A 21006-nucleotide genomic window follows, 5' to 3' on the forward strand; every position below is an offset into this window, starting at 1 on the left:
CCAATAGCCAGCCCTCAGTCACCTCTGACCCCAGAGAGGTCATCAGGCCCAGGAGCCAATGAACTTCGCTGGATGGATGCTCTCAGGGCAGTCAGCATTTTTCATCAGGCTGATGTCCACCCCAAGTTTTTCTGGGATATACAGAATCTCTTCACTTAATTATAAATTAATTTTTTTTTTTTTTTTTTGAGAGGAGTCTTTCTTTAAGGACCACTCATCAGAGTAGAAATCCGTGGTTGAACCAATTTGTTTCTCAGCCAACATGGGGCCAGCTCTGCTGCTGGTTCCCTGGGGAATTTAACGTAAATGTTTATTGACGGTACAGTCATCAAGAAAATGAAGTTGCTGATTCATTGCCTTACACAGAAACCCTTTGTTTTTCCCTCCTCTTCCTTCCTCTTTATAAGGAGACACTGTGAGAACGAGCACATTCTGGGGACCCACTCGATATGATGTTTTCTTGGTTGCCTCTTCCTTCTATCTGCAGAGCGTGATTCCTGTAACGCAGGGCCATTAGACGCCTCTCCCCTCAGCAGGACACCCCCCGAGGGTCTCAGAGGAGCGATGGAAGGCTGGGGGTTTCTCAGCCTGGAAGTGAGCGGCCCAGTGCTGACGGTGACCCTGTTAGTGGTCCTCTTGGCCTTCCTGAAGTGGTAAGTGCGGCTCAGAGACGGCAGCCCTGGAGCCCTGCTGGAGCCAGGTGGGGACGCAGGAGTGTGTTTTCCTTCTTTTCTAATCTGGAGGGAGTTGAGTATTAACACAGCTTCAGAATGGAAGGCAAACAGTCGGGTTAATCTTTTGCTAAGATGCATGAGATTGAGGTGTCAGAAAAGGCTGGGGGTCAGTCACTGAGAACGCTGAACGTAATTAAGTCTGAGAACGATGGAAAAGGAAACAAATTGGAAAGGTTTGGGGAGAAGTATTTCCTCGCACCCTGTCCTGTCTTTTCACTTGGGGTTTCTAAGATCCTCTCCCCGCCTTGGCTGTACAGCACAGTCGGCCCCCTGGTTCCTGTTACACTAAAACCAGAAAGGATATGGGAGCTCTCTGGCATCAGGGGCTACCCTGCAGGCAATCACTGACGGGGATTTCTGGAGGTTTAAGGACAAAGTGGCGGAACTAATTCCCTTGTTTTCTAATATTTGATAAAGGGGAATGGGTCCCTACAAACATAGCACACTCAGTAGCCACCAAGTCTGGGACCCTGCAAGGATCTCAGATGTGAACTGGGAGCAGCTCCCGTATGGTGTTAGTTCAACAGGGTTTCCGACGTCTGGCTCAATCCAGGGTCCCACGCCAGGCAGCACTATGCATATCCACCCGTCAGTCAGAAGCACCTGGATTTAGGCAGCTCTGGGGTTTGAGGGGAAGGTGGAAAAAATAATGGGGAACTTGGGTTTGAACAGAATTTCAATTTATGTTTCCGGTGGTAATAAAGCCTCCTCTAGATTAATAACTGGGAAAGCACTTTCAGAAGCATCAAACATTATGCAAATGTGAGGTGTTATTCTTTAGGAATTTGCATAGCTGAAAATGGGAATCACGTTTGATGTTCTGTGATGATGAAATTACTTCTTGGAAACTGGCTCTGAAAGGCAGCTTCAGCCCAGTGCTGTTTTGCTTTTTAACTGGTTTCATTATCTTTTGAACTTCTCTATGGCAGCGTAGCTTATCTTGCCTTGGGACCAGCCACATGCAAAAGGTAGCCACCCCCACCCCGCCCCATTAATCTATCTTATCTTTCCACGCTCAGTGACGCACACAGCACAGCACCTGGCACGGGGGTGGGTGCTTACTTAGTAGATGTCAGCCACTCTAATGAACTGACACTGATGTAACCTAAATGCAGAGGAGAGTAAGTCTTTGGTGCTTTAGGCATATTTTTAATTATTTATTAATATTAATTTCTCATCAACAGCTAGGCTCTGATTGTGGCTCTCAAAGCATGTCCCACCTGAGTCCTCCAGGTGGTCTCATGGCATCAATGTTTATATTATACTAGAGGCCCGGTGCATGAATTCATGCATGGGTGGGGTCTGGCTGGCCTGGCCAGATCGGGGTGGGGCGGGGGTGGGGGTGGGCGATCAGAGGCGGGGCTGGCTGAGGGGAGGGGCCAAGGGCAGCCCCTTGGTCGAACTCCCGGTTGAACTCCCGGTCGAGGGGACAATTTGCATATTAGCCTTTTATTATATAGGATACTTTCCTACATGTCTGTGGCTGTCGTTAGTGTGTTGTTTTCATTTCTGTATTCTTATGCCAAGCTCAGTGCCTGACGTATGGCCTTGATAAATGAATGAATCACATATATTAATGTTGCTCTGGTCACGGGCATGTGTCCTGACCATAAGCTGCTGTAACTATAATCAACGTACATCAGAGAGTCACGGTCAATAACACCGCACTGTTCAGCAAGGCAGCTGTGCATGTGTAATCTATTCCCGGGGCCAGATTAATAACCTGGGTCAGAGACAAGATTAGATAAAAGCATGAAGCAGAGGTGGTGAATAGGAAGGGAGAGCTGACTTCCACCTGTTATCGCAAAAGCATTCATTGATCTGTTCATGTGTGCCAGGCGTGGAGTGAGGCCCCGGGGCAAGGTCAGGAAACAGGAAGTCTGGATCGGATCCCATGGCAGGGGGCACATGGAGGTCCTGGGGTAAGCTCAGCGTCTGGAGAGAATATTCCAGAAGGAGAGGAGTAGCAGGAGGAAGGAGCTGTGGCTATGGCTCTGGTGCACTTGAGACTGGCTCCAGGAAACCACCTTGGCCTGTCGACCTTTCTCTTCCAGGCAAGGTTCTAGGAAGTCACTGAGCCACAGACATCAGCTTGAATGAAGTGGGGTCTCCCCAGCTTCATTTTGTTAAAAGAGTACACGTGAGAGAGATGCTCACAGCCATCTTGCCTGAGGAGAATTCGAGGAGTGTGGCATGTCCTGAATATTTCAACTCCTTAGTCTCTCCTTTCAGAGTGACACCTGCCATTGGCCAGGTAAGATCGCAATGCAGCACCTAAACTAAACTCTGAGAAGGTAAAATTATGAGGGACACCAGGATAGTTTCTTGCCTCTTCAACCAGCTGGCAAGTTCCTCCCAGGTAGGGGTGAGGTCTCATATCTCATTACAATTCTGGAAACTTCTGTCTATGGCACAGATGTTCTGCTAGCATTTGGTTTAATGGGGGGAAAGTTAAGAAGGACACATTTATCAGCCCAGCGTCCAGGACTCAGGGCTTGGCTCTCGTATCCTTCAGTGGCCTGATCTGGTCTCTCCCTCGACGTCCTGTGCTGTTCATGGTTCTCTGAAGGGACACTCTGCAGCGGGCCTTTGCCCTGGCTGGCCCCCATGCTTGGATGCCCGTCTTCTCTTCTCTTCAATGTTAAGCTCTGGGTCATCTCCTCAGGGAAGCTTTTCCTGGGGTTGCCCAAGGCACATACAAGCCCCCACTCAGTGCTGCTTTTATCATCCCTCTCATCTCCTCTCTTTCACATGCCTGGCTCAAGCTTGGCACTTAATAAATGTTGGCTGAAGGCTAATTCCAGCTTCTAATCTCTGCTGGTATTTTTCTGGCTGGTTCCACTCTTAGCCCTCACAGCTCAGCGTAAATCTTTTGGCCACATGAACCAGCCCCTTTCCTGAAAGCCTACTGTATTTTCACTTCGTATCTACTTGGTGATCACTTTTCTAATTATCGCAGGTGAACTGTCCTTGTAGCTCCACCGCCCCCCACCCCCCCACACACACCTTGTAGAGTAGAGACCATGGCATGTACGTAATAAATGAACACATCTTATTTATTAAGTGTATGTGCAAATTTGAAAAGAAGAAGACAAAATAGTTCATTTCATTTAAAAAGAGTGCGTTGTAAAATAGGCATAGTATATTTTGATAGTTTTCCCAAAACTGCACTTGACATGATTTTTCAATGAGGATCATTCACATTGGCAGGTAGATGGCTGAGCAGCATGAATTGGGGTATAAGGAGACCAGGGCCACTCCACTGGGGTGGGAGACGGAGCTGGGGGTGTAGAATCTATGAGCTAGAAGTACATGAAGCACAGCAAAGGTGATTAACACATGTGAGAAGCATTTTAAGATTTCTGTATAAAACTGTTTTAAATTCTTACTCCTGGAAGATATTTGATGTATAAGAAATAAGTTGCATGAGTTGAATATTGCTAGAGGCAGCCTTGACTCCTAGTGCTTTTAAATTCTCAAGCACACCTAAGAACTGGCAGCTGGATTCCTGTTATAAAGATTTCTTTATTCTTTAAGAAAGAACATAAGGAGATAGCCCAAATATAAATAGTGGGCTTCTTTTGGTGCTGGGATTATGGGTGATTTTTATTTCTTCTCCTGATCTCTTAGTATCTTCCATAATGCTTGAATGAGTATGAATAGCTGGATTAAAAAAAAGAGAGAGAGAGAGAAACTTGACCCAAAAGAGTAGGAAATTGCTTCTCTCTAATTGTGAAGAGGAAAGCTTTGGGCAAGGAGATTTTATGCTTTGGGCATAGAGTTTTTATACTTTGGGCATGGAGATTTGGGGATGGTACTCTCACTATTTCTACCAGTAAAGTAAAATGTACAGGGCTATTTGGAGTAATGGGAGAGTCTAGGCTGATGATGCAGTGAGAAAGGTAAATGGAGGCTGTTCCACTAAGTAGCTAAGCAGTTAAAACTAGGGAATATATGCCTATGGTGGAGGCTGAGAAGAGCCCTTGGGAAGATGGAAGGGCTTTTAGTGTCAAGCTGCATTTAAGGTTCAGGATCCCAAGACCAGAGGGACAGATCAAACAGACATTAAATTAGGAATCAGGGTGAGTTAGTGTTCTGGTCAAGTCTCAGTCTAAGACCAGGTTAAAGTAAAATGTGATGGGTGATTATTAAGACTTAAGACTATAATGGAAATGCCTATCACTATACCTGAGAATTTCTTTCTCAGACAGCTTGCTCTATGTGTGGGAGAACTGGATTCTAATTCTAGACCCACATTTGGTCCCAGAGCATATTGAAAAGACACCATTGCTCCCTGGGATGCAAAGATGGTTCAACATTCACAAATCAATAAATGTGATAAACCACATTAACAGAACAAGTATAAAAATCACATGATCACCTCAATAGATGCAGTAAAAACATGTGACAAAAATTCAACTTCCTTTCATGATAAAAATGCTCAACCAACCAGGTATTGAAGGAATGTTCCTCAGCATAGTACAGGGCATATATGACAAGCCGACAGCTGACATCATACTCAACAGTGAAAAGTTGAAAGCTTTTCCGCTAAGATCAGGAACAAGACAAGGATGCCCATTATCACCACTTTTATTTAACATAGTATTGGAAGTCCTAGTCAGAGCAATTAAGCAAGAAAAAGAAATAATAGAGAAACCAAGATGGCGGCATAGGTAAACACCTACTGCTGCCTCGCACAACAATTTCAAAACTACAACTAAAAGATAAAATGGACATCATCCAGAACCACAGGAAGGCTGGCTGAGTGGAAATTCTACAACTAGAAGGAAAGAGAAAAGCACACTGAGACTCAGAGGAGCTGCAGGAGTCAGAGGTACTGAGATGCACGTGGAGAGGACGGGCAACTGAGTGTGGCTGGCTTTCTCAAGCAGGAGGGAGACAAAAGCTTCTGACTGCGCTGAACTCCAGTTCCAGGCGAGACTCTGGGGACCCAGACTCATACGGGGTGAAACTGGACTGTCAGGAAAGAGAAAAGCACACTGAGACTCAGAGGAACTGTGTAAGCAGAGGTACCGAGGAGTGCGTGCGTGGAGGGGGCGGGCAACTGAGTGTGCGGCTGGCTTTCTCAAGCGGGAGGGAGACAAAAACTCCCGACTGCACTGAACTCCAGTTCTGGGCCAGACTCTGGGGACCCAGACTCATTTGGGGGCGAAACTGGGTTGTCTGGCAGCGGGTAGAACTCGAGGGCGGCTTTCTCTCAGAGGTGCTTGCAGCGATTACCACGGGACACTGAGACATAGGAGCCTATTGGGGCAGGGCTGACGGGAACCCAATGCTGTCTGCTCTGCCCTGAGACTCCGCCCCATCCAAGCTGAACACAGAGGCTTTTGCAAGTCTTGTCTCATAAGGGTGTCTCCAGCACAGAAGTTCTCCCAGCATAGACACAGCTGATCCTCACAGCCAATTGGCCTGGAGGTCAAGTCCTCCCAGTGATACCAACAACAATCAACACTTAACTACAACAAGACTGTGCACACAGTCCACAAAGGGGTGCACCAAGAGTGTCCACCTCAGGTAAATGGGGAGGCTAAGCCACTGGGCCCTATAGGACACCTAGCACACAAAGCTACCCTACCAACTCAGGGAAGCAGCGAAAATGCGGAGACAAAGAAACAGGTCACAAATGAAAGAAATGGAGGAAGGCAAATGACTGGATATAGAGTTCAAAACCACGGTTATAAGGTTTTTCAAGAATTTTCTAGAAAAGGCTGATAAATTTAGCGAGACCCTCAAGGATATGAAAAAGGACCAACTAGAAATTAAGCATACACTAACTGAAATAAACAATATTATACAGAGAGCTAACAGCAGACTAGAGCAGTGGTCGACAAACTCATTAGTCAACAGAGCGGCAAACCGTGGCTTGCCAGCCACATGTGGCTCACAAGCCGCAGTTTGCTGACCACTGGACTAGAGGATCGCAAGAATCAAGTCAAAGATTTGAAATACAAAGAAGCAAAAAACACTCAACTGGAAAAGTAAAAAGCAAAAAGGACCCAAAAATATGAAGATAGTGTAAGGAGCCTCTGGGCAACTTCAAGCATACCAACATCAGACTTGTGGGGGTGCCAGAAGAAGAGAGAGAGCAAGATACTGAAAACCTATTTGAAGAAATAACAGAAAATTTCCCCCACCTGGTGAAAGAAATAGACCTACAAGTCCAGGAAGCGCAGAGAACCCCAAACAAAAGGAATCCAAAGAGGACCACACCAAGACACATCATAATTAAAATGCCAAGAGCAAAAGACAAAGAGAGAATATTAAAAGCAGCAAGAGATAAACAGTTAGTTACCTACAAGGGAGCACCCATACGACTATCAGCTGATTTCTCAACAGAAACTATGCAGGCCAGATGGGAGTGGCAAGAAATATTCAAAGTGATGAATAGCAAGAACTTACAACCAAGATTACTCTATCCAGCAAAGCTATCATTCAGAATTGAAGGGCAGATAAAGAGCTTCTCAGATAAGAAAAAGCTGAAGGAGTTCATCACTGCCAAACCAGGATTATATGAAATGCTGAAAGGTATTCTTTAAGAAGAGGAAGAAGAAGAAAAAGGTAAAGATAAAAATTATGAACAACAAAGTGACAACAAATAAATATCTATCAACAAGTGAATCTAAAAATCAAGTGAATAAAAAAATCTGATGAACAGAATAAACTGGTGAATATAATAGAATCAGGGGCATAGAAAGGGAGTGGACTGACAATTCTCTAGGGGGGGGGGGAAGGGGTGGGGGGTGCGGGAAGAGACTGGACAAAAATCGTACACCTATGGATGAGGACAGTGTCGGGGGAGCGGGGGGGTAAGGGCAGAGGGTGGGGTGGGAACCAGGTGGAGGGGAGCTATGGGGGAAAAAAGAGGAACAATTGTAATAATCTGAACAATAAAGGTTTATCAAATTAAAAAAAAAGAAATAATAGGCCTCCAAATTGGAAAGGAAGAAGTAAAACTGTCTCTGTTTGCAGATCCCACGATATATATATCCTATATAATAAAGAGCTAATATGCTAATTAGACTAGATGGTGGAACAACCTTCTGGAACGACCAGTGGGCAGGGGGTGGGGCCTCGGGGCTGCAAGGAAGCCAGGGCTGCTGTGAAGGCTGAGGCAGCCAGGGCTGTGAGGGCCGAGCCCCTTGCACAAATTTTATGCATTGGGCCTCTAGTGTGTATATATATATAGTCCTAAAGACTCCACAAAAAAACTGTTAGAACTAATTAACAGTTTCAATACAATAGCGGGATACAAAGTCAATATAAAAAATCAGTTACGTTTCTATATACTTACAATAAACTATGTGAAAAAGAAATAAACAAAACAATCCCATTTACAATAGCATCAGAGTAAAATAGAAATAAATTTAGCCAAGGAGGTAAAAGATGAAGCAGACACAAAAAAATGGAAAGATATCCTGTTCCTGAATCAGAATTAATATTGTCAAAATGTCCACACTACATAAAGTCTTCTACAGATTCCATGCAATTACTATCAAAATTCTAATAGCATATTCCACAGAAATAGAAACAAAACCTTGAAATTTGTATGGAACCATAAAAGACTCCAAATGCACTCCACTTCCTGATTTCAAACTACAGTATAAAGCTATAGTAGTCAAAACAGTCTGATATTGGCATTTAAAAAAACACATAGATCAATGGATCAGAATAAAGCATTTAGAAATAAACTGATAGATATACAGTCAATTAATTTTTGACAAAAAATCCAAGAATACACAATGGGAAAGGGATACTCTCTTCAATAAATGATGCTGGGAAAAGTGGATAAACACATGCAAAAGAATGAAATTGAACCCTTATCTTTTACCACACAGAAACATTAGCTTGCAGTGGATTAAAGACTTAAATGTAAGACCCCAAACGGAAACTTCTAAAAGAAAACATAGGGGGAAAGTCCCTTGGCAGTGGTCTTGGCAATCATTTTTTGAATATGACACAAGAAGCACAGGCAACAAAAGGAGAAAATAAGTGGGACTACAGCACATTAAAGAGCTTCTGCACAGCAAAGGAAACAATCAACAAAAGAAAGAGGCAAACCACAGCCTGGAGGATACTTTCCAAACCATATGCCTCATAAGGGGTTAAAACCCAAATTACAGACGGAACTCATGCAACTCAATAGCAAACAGGCAAACAAAAAAGTAAAAAAATGGATGAAGGATCTCAATAGACATTTTCCCAAAGAAGATATACTAATGGCCAACAGTTATATTAAAAGGTGTTCAACATTACTAATCATCAGGGAAATGCAAATCAAAACCACAACAAGATATCACCTCCAACCTGTTAGGATGGCTGTCATCAATAGGAGATAATAGTTGTTGCCTAGGACAGCCGTGGGCAAACTACGGCCCGCGGGCCGGATCCGGCTGTTGTATCCGGTTCTCTTGCTCTCCCCTCCGCTCCTTTACTTTGAATTTATATTAGTTCACACAAACACTCCATCTATGTTTTTGTTCCGGCCCTCTGGTCCAGTTTAAGAACCCATTGTGGCCCTCGAGTCAAAAAGTTTGCCCACCCCTGGCCTAGGATGTAGAACAAAGGGAACCCTCGTGCATGGTTGGTAGGAATATAAATTGGTGCAGCCATTATGGAAAACAGTATGGGAGGTACTAAAAAAATTAAAACTAGAACTACCATATGATCCAGCAATTCCACTTCTTAGTATATATCCCAAGAAAATGAAATCAGGATCTTCAAGAGATATCTGCACCCCTGTTCACTGCACATTATTCACAATAGCCAAGATATGGAAATAATCTAAGTGTCCATCAATGGATGAATGGATAAAGAGGTTGTGACATATATATATATATATATATATATATATATATATATATATATACACACACATATATATATATGTATATATATATATATATATATATATGCATTATTTAGCCTTCAAAAAGAAGGAAATCCTGCGATTTATGACAACGTGGATGAACTTGGAGGACATTATGCTAAGTGAAACAAGCCAGACACAAATACTGCATGATATCACTTATATGTGGAATCTAAAACAGTCAAATTCATTGAAGTCGAGAACAGAATGGTGGTTGTCAGGGGCTGGAGGTTGCGGGGGGAATAGGGAGATGTTGGTCAAAGGGTACAAATTTTCAGTAATAAGATAAATAAGTTCTAGAGATCTCAACGTGATAAACTATAGCAAATGATAATGTATTATACTTGAAAGTTGCAAAGATTTGTAAATCGTAAGTGTTCTTACCAACACACAAATGGTAACTATGTGAGGTGATGGATATGTAAATTAGCTTGATTGTGATAATCATTACACAAGGTATGTATACATGACAACACCAACTTGTACACCTTAAAGATATACAATTTCTATTTGTCAATCAGACATCAGTGAAGCTGGGGGAAACCCACTGGGATAGAACATGGGAGCCCAGCTGAGAAACCTTGAGCTGGGCAGAGCAAGGAAGCCACCGAGGTGTCCCCGGTATAATCAGAGGCAGAGGGAGGGACACCCAGCCACTGAGTGGGTATTTGCAGAGTGAAGATCTGTTTGATCACCATTTCCCCAAGTTCTGCTCCTAAAAATGTTTGGGAGGTTACATATAATGACGTGCAAGGCCTTTCTTGGCGATTCACAGCAAGTCAAAGGCCCTGAAAGGTTCCATGGCAAAGAAATCTGTTTAACTTTATTTAACTCATGGTTTCCTGAGCTTATTTAATTAAGGAACGCCACGCGTGGCCATAGTGAAAAGGGCAGTGAAGACCGCCTGGGGTGTTTTCTTGGAAAGAGTGGTCAGTCGTGTCAGCAGTGAGGTAGCTGCCCAGCTGCTGGAAATGAGGGGCTGCTGGACAAAGGAGTAAAACATGGGCATGATCCCTCTGCAAGCTCCCAGGCTCCAGGTTGATGATGGGATGGTGTTTTTCAGGGCGTAGAGGGTACAGAGTCTAGAGGGCAAAGTCGGGCCAATGTGTGGGGCTGACACTAGTTCAACATCAAAGGAAATGATGTTGTCCGGCAATGGCCTGAGGACTTGTGAGTGGCCCTTGGCGTCCATCAGGAACGCTGCTGCAGCGCTCCTCGCGTGGCAAGGGCAGCTGGCCTAGGTGACCACCGAGGCCGCCAGATCTAGGTTGCAGAACTGTTTCATCTGTTGATGCTCTCATGCGGGCAGGTCTGTGCTGAACCTACCTGCTGCGGGTGAAGCAAGTCAGAAAACACACGCGATCCACTGGTGTCTGCCCCCTTTTCCGCCCAGCTGCCCTGCTCATCTCCAGTGGCGTTTCCTGTGGCCCTGACAGTGTCCCAGGAGCCTGGAAATGCGCCCACAAAGCAACTCCCAGGGGCCTCGCCGCGGCTTTGTGCGTGACCTCTTGCTTCTCGCCTCCCTGTGCCAGTCCCTTGGCTGTTCTGTGTCGCCAGCCAGTCGGGGGTGGCTTTGGGAAGCAGAAGGGTCTCGGGCTGGGTCCTGAAATGCAGGGAGGAATTGACTTGGAAGAGAGTAGAGCGAGACAGTTTCAGGTGGAGAAGTATCACAGGTGAAGGCAATACCAGGGTTTGTAACATTTGGTGGAAGGAAGCATTAAGAGTGTGAGTAGTGGACGCATTTTAGAAATAATGTTAAAGGCCGTGGGTAATTTCCAGTGCCCCAGTGCCTCCGGAGAAGGTTGCATGCTACTTCCCGCTTTTATGTTTTTGTACTTTTGTCTGGGATATGATGGGCACTTTGGTTTAATAACTTGGTGTTGAGCTTGGAGATGAAATCGAGCCTGCTTATGAAAACGAGGTCTGTGCTTCCTCGAGGACCATTTTCACAGAATATTACTTTTTTTTTTGTTTTCTCTCTTTTCAATAGTTATGCACAATATCCCTAGCCTTCCCCTCGCTTTATTGATTTTCCACGACGAGAGTACGAGGTGTGACTATAAAGTAACGTGACTGATTATTTTAGTACACACACCAGAAATTACGCAGCCCAGTGAATTTTATGACCTGCAGAGGCATTTTCCTGGTGGGTAAACCTTCCCTGCACAGGGGCCACTCTCGCAAAATGCGTGCTTAGCCCTTTTCTTTGGGAATGGTCCATGGTGTCTGGATGCAGTCTTTTGACAGCTCTCCAGGCAACAAATCATCATCTTGGTTGAGAATGGACTGATTTTTAAAACAGCCCCAATTTGGGGAAATAGATGATCAGAAGGGGGCACCATTTTAAATCCCAAACAAAATGTGATTGTAAAACAATAAGGCATCATTGTTTCCTCAGAGGGTCTGGAAGCCTGGGAATTCTGTGGAAGGGCCACACTTATTGGGAATAGGAGTTGTTCTTATTTTTTGTTTGTTTGTTTGTTTTAAAGGAAAAATAGTAATAGTCTAAATACTTATGGTCATACTTTCTCTAATCTGGAAAGGAATTTAGGCTGCTGTAGCATTGACTCGCCGGGCAGAGATGAAAGAGGAACCTCATTCCTCCTATAAACAAAGCCAACCATCAGATTGATGGGGGAGCCTTACTGAGCCCCCTGAGTAAACGCTTGCAGCCGCTATCCCTGGGAAGACAGTGGCTCTTCCAGAAGCAGAGCTGTTGGATGAACCCTCCCCTCCCCCCTGAACACCATCACCACCACCGAACGGGCCCTCATTGGCCATGGAGGCCCAGTGCCCCGTTCTCGGGAACCTCAGCAGAGTAGCAGGAACTTGTTTCTGACTATAGGAGTGCCTCTGAACATGGGATGAGACTTTGGGGACAGAGGGACAGGGGACAGGAGCTCACACTATTGTGGACTGGAACTTCAATTATTAAGAGCCACCTTGTTCCTGGTTTGCCAGACATATGTGATGTTGCACAACTTCCTGAGCGTGGCCCCAGAAAGAAGACGGCTTTTTAAAATTGGTATTTGTTCAAAGGTATCTGGAAAAATGGTGTCAGAGATGGTCTACAAGCAACGCCAACCTCTATAAATAATGGCTTCCCCCAAATCCTGTTTTCTAAGCACTACACCCAGACACCCGGGGAAGGCCAGTGCTATATACCCGAACCAGCCGCTGCCTCCACATTGGGAGCTGAAAGGTGCCTAAAATCCTCCTGCCTTTCCCTACCTGCACACCACAGGCTCCTTTTCTCTGCACACTTTGCATCCACCGTCCCTGCTGCCTGGATGCCCTCCCCTCTCTGCTGAATCCAATCCTATCCATCCTTCCAAACTTTGTCCAAATGTTGCTCTTCTTGAGGGTCTTCTTAACCAGGCCAGCCCTCAATGATCTGCTCACTTTGAACTCCAGTAGCTCTTTCTGTTTCTATTGCTATCTTGGCACTTACTGTATTTTTAAAATTGTTTCTGCATGTGTCCTCTCTTCCTAGCCTGACTATAAGCCCCTGAGGGCAGGGGCTGAATTTTAAGCCAATGAGTGCCTTGTGCACAGCCGCTGCTCGATAAATGTTAGTGATGATAATCCTGCCTCAGGTAACTGGGATAGCAGTCCTCTTCCAAGATGATCGCTGTTACGCAGGTGCACGCATGTACACAACACAGGGAAAGGTAGGATCACTCTCCCTCCGACTTGCACAGTAGTGGCTCCGTGCTCTCATCACCTGGCAGAATGCCTTGCACATGGCTCATTGAAGGAGTGGGTAAATGACTTCTTCATTCACTCACTCACTGAATGCTGAAGGTTTTCTAGGTTGTGTGCTGGTTCTGTCTCCTTGATGTGCAGTGGATAACATCCCCATGAATTCAAACAGATAGAGGGATTATCACATTAGGAATCGAGGAGCAAGACTGTGATGCAAAAGGAGGGGCTGGACCAGAATGCAGGACACAGCCATTTAGAAGATGCACTCTCCAGAGCACTCGGGTCTAAGCAGGGTGTCCTGACCACAGTATGAGGGGGTAGGATGCATCCAACCCTGGCAGAGAGGCTGCAAAGGACAACCACTTGCTCCTTCACTGTCCTACTGAACCCCAATGCCCACAGTTGAAGGCAATGCTACCTAAACTCTCACCACCTTCCACTGCTTCTAGCATTTCCCCATAGACCCCATGTTCTATTGTTCAAACAACAATGTATATTTAAGCAATGATTGATTTATCTTCCCATTTTAATTATTCAAAGACAAGCTGATGGAAGCTCCGCCAATGAGAACAGCTGATCAATGAGATAACCAGCATTAGCGTACCAAGTTATAATTCCACTCCAAAGCAAAGAAGCTTGACATTTTAGTTAACCTACACAATCTCATTGTCAATAAATGCACAATTTACATTAGGCTCTTTGAAATGTTGAAAGTATCTCAGGTGCCCCCTACATGGATCAATAGGCATCTAGGGACCTCAGGCTGCAAGCATCATAAAGCAGTCGGTTATACATTTATGGGTTTGAACTCTATCTCTATAAAGAGAGTGACCAAAATTTGTAGCAGCATCTTATGACATAAGGATGATTGAGGGGGGCCATTGGGGAGATGTTAGGAGAAACATGGCACTGTGGACATCAGCTAGGCCTTTACAGTTTAGGGTGGATACACTATAATGGGTGGCTTTGGGCAAGTCAGTCTATTGCTACTAGTTTCCTCATTGAAAAGAGAGGACTGACAATCCCTGCCTCTCCGCATTTGGCACCCAGGCCAACTCTTCCTCACCCTGACAGTCAACCGACCCCCAGTGTTGGGAGGCTGTTTCCTAAGTGATCCTTGAATCGCTCCTTCCTCTCTATCTGCTCTCTTCTACTATATATAGTTCAGGATTTCAAGAGCATCCTTGGCTAGAAATAGCCTCCCAAATGATTTTCCTGCCTTCTGTCTTGTGCTCCCAAATTTGTCCTGCAACTTTACAGTTAGAATACCACCTCAGAAGCTTGCCACTCTGCTTTGTAACACACTTCCGAGGCCCTCCCGCCTAGAGAATGTCTTCCTGGCCTGGCACACCAGGCCCTCTCTGACCTGGCCCTGCCCACCTTTGCATGCTCATTTCCCATCAGGTCTCACCTGGAACTCTGCTCTCTGGTGCTCAGTTCCTGCCACATACCATCTGTTTACCACCCGTTCCCTTCCCTCTACTGGGGTGCCCTCCCCTTTCAGTCAAGAGAGAGCTTCTGTATCCCTGTGTTCCTGGCCCCACTGCACCTGAGACCCTCTCTCTCTCCTACCACACTCCTGGCTCCCCCATTAGAAGGTGAGCACCTCAAGGACAGGGTTGGGTCTTACTCAGCTTTAGCCTTAAGCACCCAGAATTGCGCCTGGGGCACTCAGTACTATATTTCTATCAGGTAACAAACACATAGGATTTCATGTGGCATGTGCTTGGCATCCCATGAGTGTTAGTTGTTCTTTGCTGCTATGACTATTATCCTAGAGAATTTCCATTCATTCCTGGTGGCATACCCACTGCAAGCAGTTACCACCCTCACTTGTTATATAACAAAGTTTCATTGAATTGAACTCTGAATCTTAATAAAAGAGTTTGCCTTTAAAATTCAGGTTAGACTGGGCTGTGGGTTGAAGTTCACCTCTACATGATTTCTTAGGAAGGATTGCCAAACAAAGTCATAGTGCAAAGGTGGCTGTTGACCCCATTCAAGAAAATAAACTACTCTCAAGCACTTGAGCCACATGTTACTTCATCAACATTGCCTTTACAAATGTTTTACTCTTGGCTGCCTTTCTTCAGTTTCTGTAATGGTCCGGAGCTTGGACTTTCTAACTAGACTCAAATCCTTCCTAGCTTGGTGACCTTAAGCAAGTTTGTAAGGTTTCTGTGTCTCAGTTTGCCCATCTGTAAAATAGGAATAATAATAGTATATACCTTGTAACATGCTGGGAGGATTAAATGAATTAAAACATAGAGTAAACTTGGAGCAATGCTGAGCACATTTAGTGTTCAATAACTGCAGGCTTATTATTAGCCAACTAGAGGCCCAGTACACGAAATTCATGCACGGGGGGTGGGGGGGGGGTTGTCCCATAGCCCAGCCTGTACCCTCTCCAATCTGGGACTCCTCAAGGGATGTCTGACTGCCCGTTTAGGCCCGATCCCAATGGGGGATTGGGCCTAAACGGGCAGTCGGACACCCCTCTCACAATCCAGGACTGCTGGCTCTCAACTGCTCGCCTGCCTGCCTGCCTGCCTGCCTGATTGCCCCTAACTGCCCTCCCCTGCCAGCCTGGTCACCCCTAACTGCCCTCCCCTGTGGGCCCGGTCACCCCTAACTGCCCTCCCTTGCCATCCAGGTCACCCCTAACTGCCCTCCCCTGCTGGCCTGGTCACCCCTAACTGTCCTCCCCTGCAGGCCCAGTCACCCCTAACTTCCCTCCCTTGCCAGCCTGGTCCCCCCCAACTGCCCTCCCCTGAAGGCCTGGTCCCTCCCAACTGCCTTACCCTGCTGGCCTGGGTCCCCCCCCAACTGCCCTCCCTTGCAGGCCTTGTCCCTCCCAACTACCCTCCCCTGCTGGCCTGATTGCCCACAACTGCCCTCCCCTGCCGGCCATCTTGTGGCGGACATCTTGTATCCACATGGGGGCAGCCATCTTTGACCACATGGGGGAGGCCATCTTGTGTGTTGGAGTGATGGTCAATTTGCATATTACTCTTTTATTAGATAGGATAACTGCAGGCTCATACTCAACAATGATTGCATAGATGCCAGGTGGGTAGATTGTGGTTTTAATTTAATTTTAAAAACATCATTCAGAATTTTTGCATGATCTCCAGGAAAGCATTGACGTGATGTGAAGAGAGCTGCATTTAAAACAAGTGGTCTCATTTGAATGGTCTTGGGCTTATACACTTAGGTAGCTCTTGACCTTGAACAAGTAAGACAAGGTTTAAAAAATACCTATTGGAGTTAACTAAGAAGTCTTAGGTGATGCTGGAGATGGTCACTGATGGTGTGTTGGGGGGGGGGGGAGCTGATGCCAGGATGCAGCAGGTTTAGAAGTGAGTGGGAAGGAGGGAAGTTGAGAAGAGTGGACTTTTCTTTCAAGAAGGTTGTCTAAGATGTCTCCAAAGGTAAAGTGGAGGAAGTTACCCCTTCCTGTCTCCTTGAAAGGGAGTAAACACACATTGTGAACAGTAAATTTTACATCAACTTATATTATTATTAGTCTATTGGTACAATTGTTTATCTCTTAGTTGTAGGTGTTTAAAAATAAAAGAAAACCTATTTTTTGAAAAGTGCTCTATAAATCCAGCTTTAAACTCAATTTTTGCTTTCCAGAAATTTTTCAAAATTTTCTATGACAAACTTTACATTTATCCTTGAGCAGGAGAAGCCTGATTCTGTTTCATCAGTTGCCAGTTGCCTAGCCCTAGGGTTTGAGAACTTGCAGAATAAACGATGCATATCAAATTAGTAAGTAAATCCTGGCAAGCCTTATTCTACTCTCTCTCAGACACCAGACTTTTTGTTTCCTGTACACTCATGTCCGAGCCCTTACCTTCATTATCCCTTAACTATGACAGTGTTAAGGTTTCCTTGCAGGTTCAATTCTCTCCCATCTAAAAACATATAAGACAGTCAGTCGATCAGCTTACCAACTAACCACCTCTTCTCTGTCTATATGTTCCACCCCAGCTACCACCCCACCTATCCTTCCCTCCCAGCCAAAAGGCTTGAAAGAGGAACCCACATATGCTCACTTTCTCACCTTCCATGTACCCTTCAGCCACACAATGGGGTTTTTGCTCCATTCTCCACTGAAAAGGCTCTCTCTAAGGCTACCATTAGATCCTGCATTCCTAAATGGAATTCACTTTCCAATCCTTCTCTTTCTTTATTGCGTTGTGATATTTGAATCTGGTGTCACTGTTGGGTATATTCCAGAGCCCTCAGGTGTATAGAGGTAGAAAAAAGGTTGAGCCCCTTGGTTATTATCCAATGGCTTCATTTTAAAGATAAGAAAATGAAGGTTCAGAGAAGTGAGTTGACCTGTATTAGTCAGTTATTGGTGCAATAATGCTGTATAACAAACCACCCCCAATTCACTGGCAAACATTTATTTTTCTCACAGTCTGTGAGTAGCTCTGTTCCAGGCTGTGAGTGGGATTCAGATCTGCTCCAGAGGTGTTTGCAAGGGGGCCCAGGCTGAAGAGCCTACTTCATAGATGTAGTTCCTAGGAATGCAAGAAATGCAATAGGGGTGAGCAATGTCTCTTGTGGCCTCCACCTGAAAATGGCTTGACGTCACTTCTGCCCATATTACTTTGATTAAGGCAAGTCACATGCCCACGCCTAACATTAATGGGGATGGGGTGGGGTGGGGTGGGGAAGAAGACTCCCCCTACTGTAGTGGGAGGCACTTCAGACTCACAGAACAAAGGGTGGTGATGTGGAATGTGGACACAGGGAGGACATTAGTTGGGAGCAGTGATTCCATCTACCACAGGCTCCAAGATGACACATCTGGGTTCTGATCTCTGGCAAAGCAGAAAGAGGCTGTGGATAAGAAGACCAGACAAAACAAGAAGCAATAATAAAAACAAAGAACTAGCGAACTAAAACCTGAGGCTAATGGACGTTTGGATTTTTATTGGAAATGAAAACAATGATCTCTGATAAAAGTACAGACACTGATGGAGCATTTGCCAGCTGAGATGCTGACGTGGTGGGTCACGGTGGGTCTTGACCGTAGAGTGAGAACTAGCTTCTAGAATGCTAAAAACAAGGGCTTGAGCTCAGTGTAGGGACTCAGCCTGGAGATGTACCCAGAATTTCTAGCTGAATAAGCAATGGAGGTCAGGGGCTGACTGATGATGGGCTAGTGTGTACTCTGAGAAGAGCAAATATTGACTCAGGAGATGGGGTGCGGAAGGGAGAAGCTGCTACCTAAAGGACCCAACTCCAGTCTGGAGAAGCAAAATTGAGGGGAAGCATTTCTAAGGCCCAGAAGACAAGAAATAGACCTTTGGATTCTGGAAAAAAGCCTGAATGCAGAAAGTAGTGTGTGTACCATATCCTGAATGACAACAACCAGGGGGCAGATGGTGAGCTGTATCATTTAAGACAAATTCATTGTTCTACACTGGGCAGTAAATTTATGGCTGCTGCTATGCCAAGAAATGGCTGTGGATGTAAAGATAAATAGCTATAGAATTCTTTTAAATATTCTCATGGGTGCTAGAGCCCTACTGGGTTCTTGAAGAGAAAACAGGTTTTAGGATTATGTCTCGCCCTTCTAGAAACTACCCCTTGGTGCTGGCTAACAGAAGAAAGGGTGACACCCAGTTCCACAATGCCTGCTACACAGGGTGAAATTAACCTGGGCTTTCAAACAGAGAAAGTGATTTTATCTCCCTTCCCTGCACCCCCATCGTATGCGTTTGTACCCTCTTCTCTATTGAGTGGCTGGTGAATGTGAACAGGGAAGTGCTCTTGCAATTCCAAATCAGCCACAGCATTTCATTTCCTTTTCTCTATAAAAAGGCTGTGCTGACTAAACTAGAATCTAGCTTAGTTAGTATAATAAAAATAAATAGCCAAAAAGCCCCCCAAAAGCCCAACAGACAAAAGAAAAAACGAAGCACAACATTGAGAGTGAGTCAGGAAATGAAATGCTTTTGAAATTGTGTCTTCTTTCATTAAGGTTATTTTCTTTCCATCCCACCTCCTCTGACTCCAGGGGGTCAAGGAGACCTCTCCCCACCAACACACCCATGCAGATTATTCTCTTTAGGGCTGCTGACACCTCTGATGGTGTTTTTCCTGGGTTGAGTAGTGTCCCCTCCAAAAATTCATGTCCACTCAGTACCTCAGCACGTGCCTTACTTGGGAATAGGGGTCTTTGCAGATATAACCAAGTTAAGATGGGTTCATACTAGTTTAGAGTGGGCTGTGATCCATGACTACGTCCTTATAAGAAGAGGGAAGTCTGGACATAGAGATGCATGGAGTAAAGATGAATTGAGGATATAGACACACAGGGAGAGCACTATGTGTTGATGGAGGCAGAGACTGGAGGGATGCGGCTGCAAGCCAGGAGCACCAGGACTGCCAGCAACAACCAGAATCTAGGAAGAGTGAGGAAGACTCTCCCCCTAGGACTCCCGAGAGAGAGCATGGCCCCACGGACACCCTGTTTTAGACGTCCGGCCTCCAGAACTGTGAGAGAATCAACTTCAGTTGTAAGCCCCCAGTTTGTTACGACAGCCCTAGGAGATGACTGTGGTCTCCCTCCTTTCACGATCCTTGCTGAGCCAGGACAGGCCCATCCGAGGCCTAGCTAGAGGCTCAGGTCTTCAGTCAGACAGCCCTGGCCTGCGCTGCAGCCTGGCCACTGAGCAGTGGGCCAGTCCCTGGGGCTGGTTTCTAAGTCTCGTTTCCCCATCTATATAATAGACATAACAAGGATGTTGATGGAGATTAGAGGCACAATGTTTATAATGTGTTGGTACACTGCCTGACCCAAAGCAAGTGCTTAGTAGATGTTAGCTATTATTAGCCATATGAAGGCTTCCTGAAGGCTTTAAATTCATTTTTCACCCAAGTTTGAAGTTTCCCAGATTTTACTTTTCCAGTAAAGCCAAGTAGATCCTATCTGTTCTCCCGGTGATATATGATGGCATCTGGCACCATGCCTGGCACTGAGCAGGCACTGAATACATCTTTATGAAGTGAAAAATGGCACAACTACATCTTGTTTCAATACCTCATCACAGGAGGAAGCAGCTTACAGACTTCACAAGGCTTAGTAACCAGCTTGAAAAACCCAAGGTGAAACTCTGGAAGAACGATGCACTTTAATTCAATTTGCTCACACTGGGGCACAAATGATGTGGTAGCCAGCCTCCAAAATGCCCCCTAAATGATCCCTGTGACCCTCTCCCATTGTACCAGGGCCACTCACCTGACCAACAGAATAACGCATTGTGGCAGTGTTATCACGTCCAAGGTTAGGTTATAAATGACTGAGCCGTCTATAACCTAAGCTTGGACTCTCCCGTGGACTGCTTGCTCAGGGGGAAGCCACCTGGCCTGCTGAGGAGCCCTGCAGAGAGGCCTTCATAGTGACGCCTGCTAACATTTAACGTAAGTGGGCATGGAAGCAGATTCTCAGGCTCTGGCCAGCCTTAGATCATTGCAGCCCCAACTGAAAGCTGGACTGTAACCTCACGGGAGACCCTGAGCCTCAAACACCCAGCCGATCTGCTTCCAGATTCCTGACCCTTAGAAACTGTGTGTGATAACAAATGTCTGTTATTTTAAGCCACTTCAGTTTTAGAGTAATTTGTTACACAGCGATAAAGAACTAGTGCAGGTAAT

At 45.4% G+C, this 21006-nt stretch overlaps 1 protein-coding gene across 1 annotated transcript in view; it reads left to right on the forward strand.

Moving 5' to 3' along the window:
- The first annotated feature begins 412 nt into the window (after window positions 1-412).
- The window catches only part of TBXAS1 (thromboxane A synthase 1), a 151073-nt gene continuing 130479 nt past the window's right edge, over window positions 413-21006 (forward strand). The window contains exon 1 of the mRNA XM_080665005.1: window positions 413-653. Within this exon, the coding sequence (XP_080521131.1) occupies window positions 565-653 (89 nt within the window). The 5' untranslated portion in view covers window positions 413-564. The remainder of the gene's footprint in view (window positions 654-21006) is intronic.

This window comes from Plecotus auritus (assembly GCF_963455305.1).
Source record: "Plecotus auritus genome assembly, chromosome: 4".
Taxonomy (NCBI): Eukaryota; Metazoa; Chordata; class Mammalia; order Chiroptera; family Vespertilionidae; genus Plecotus; species Plecotus auritus.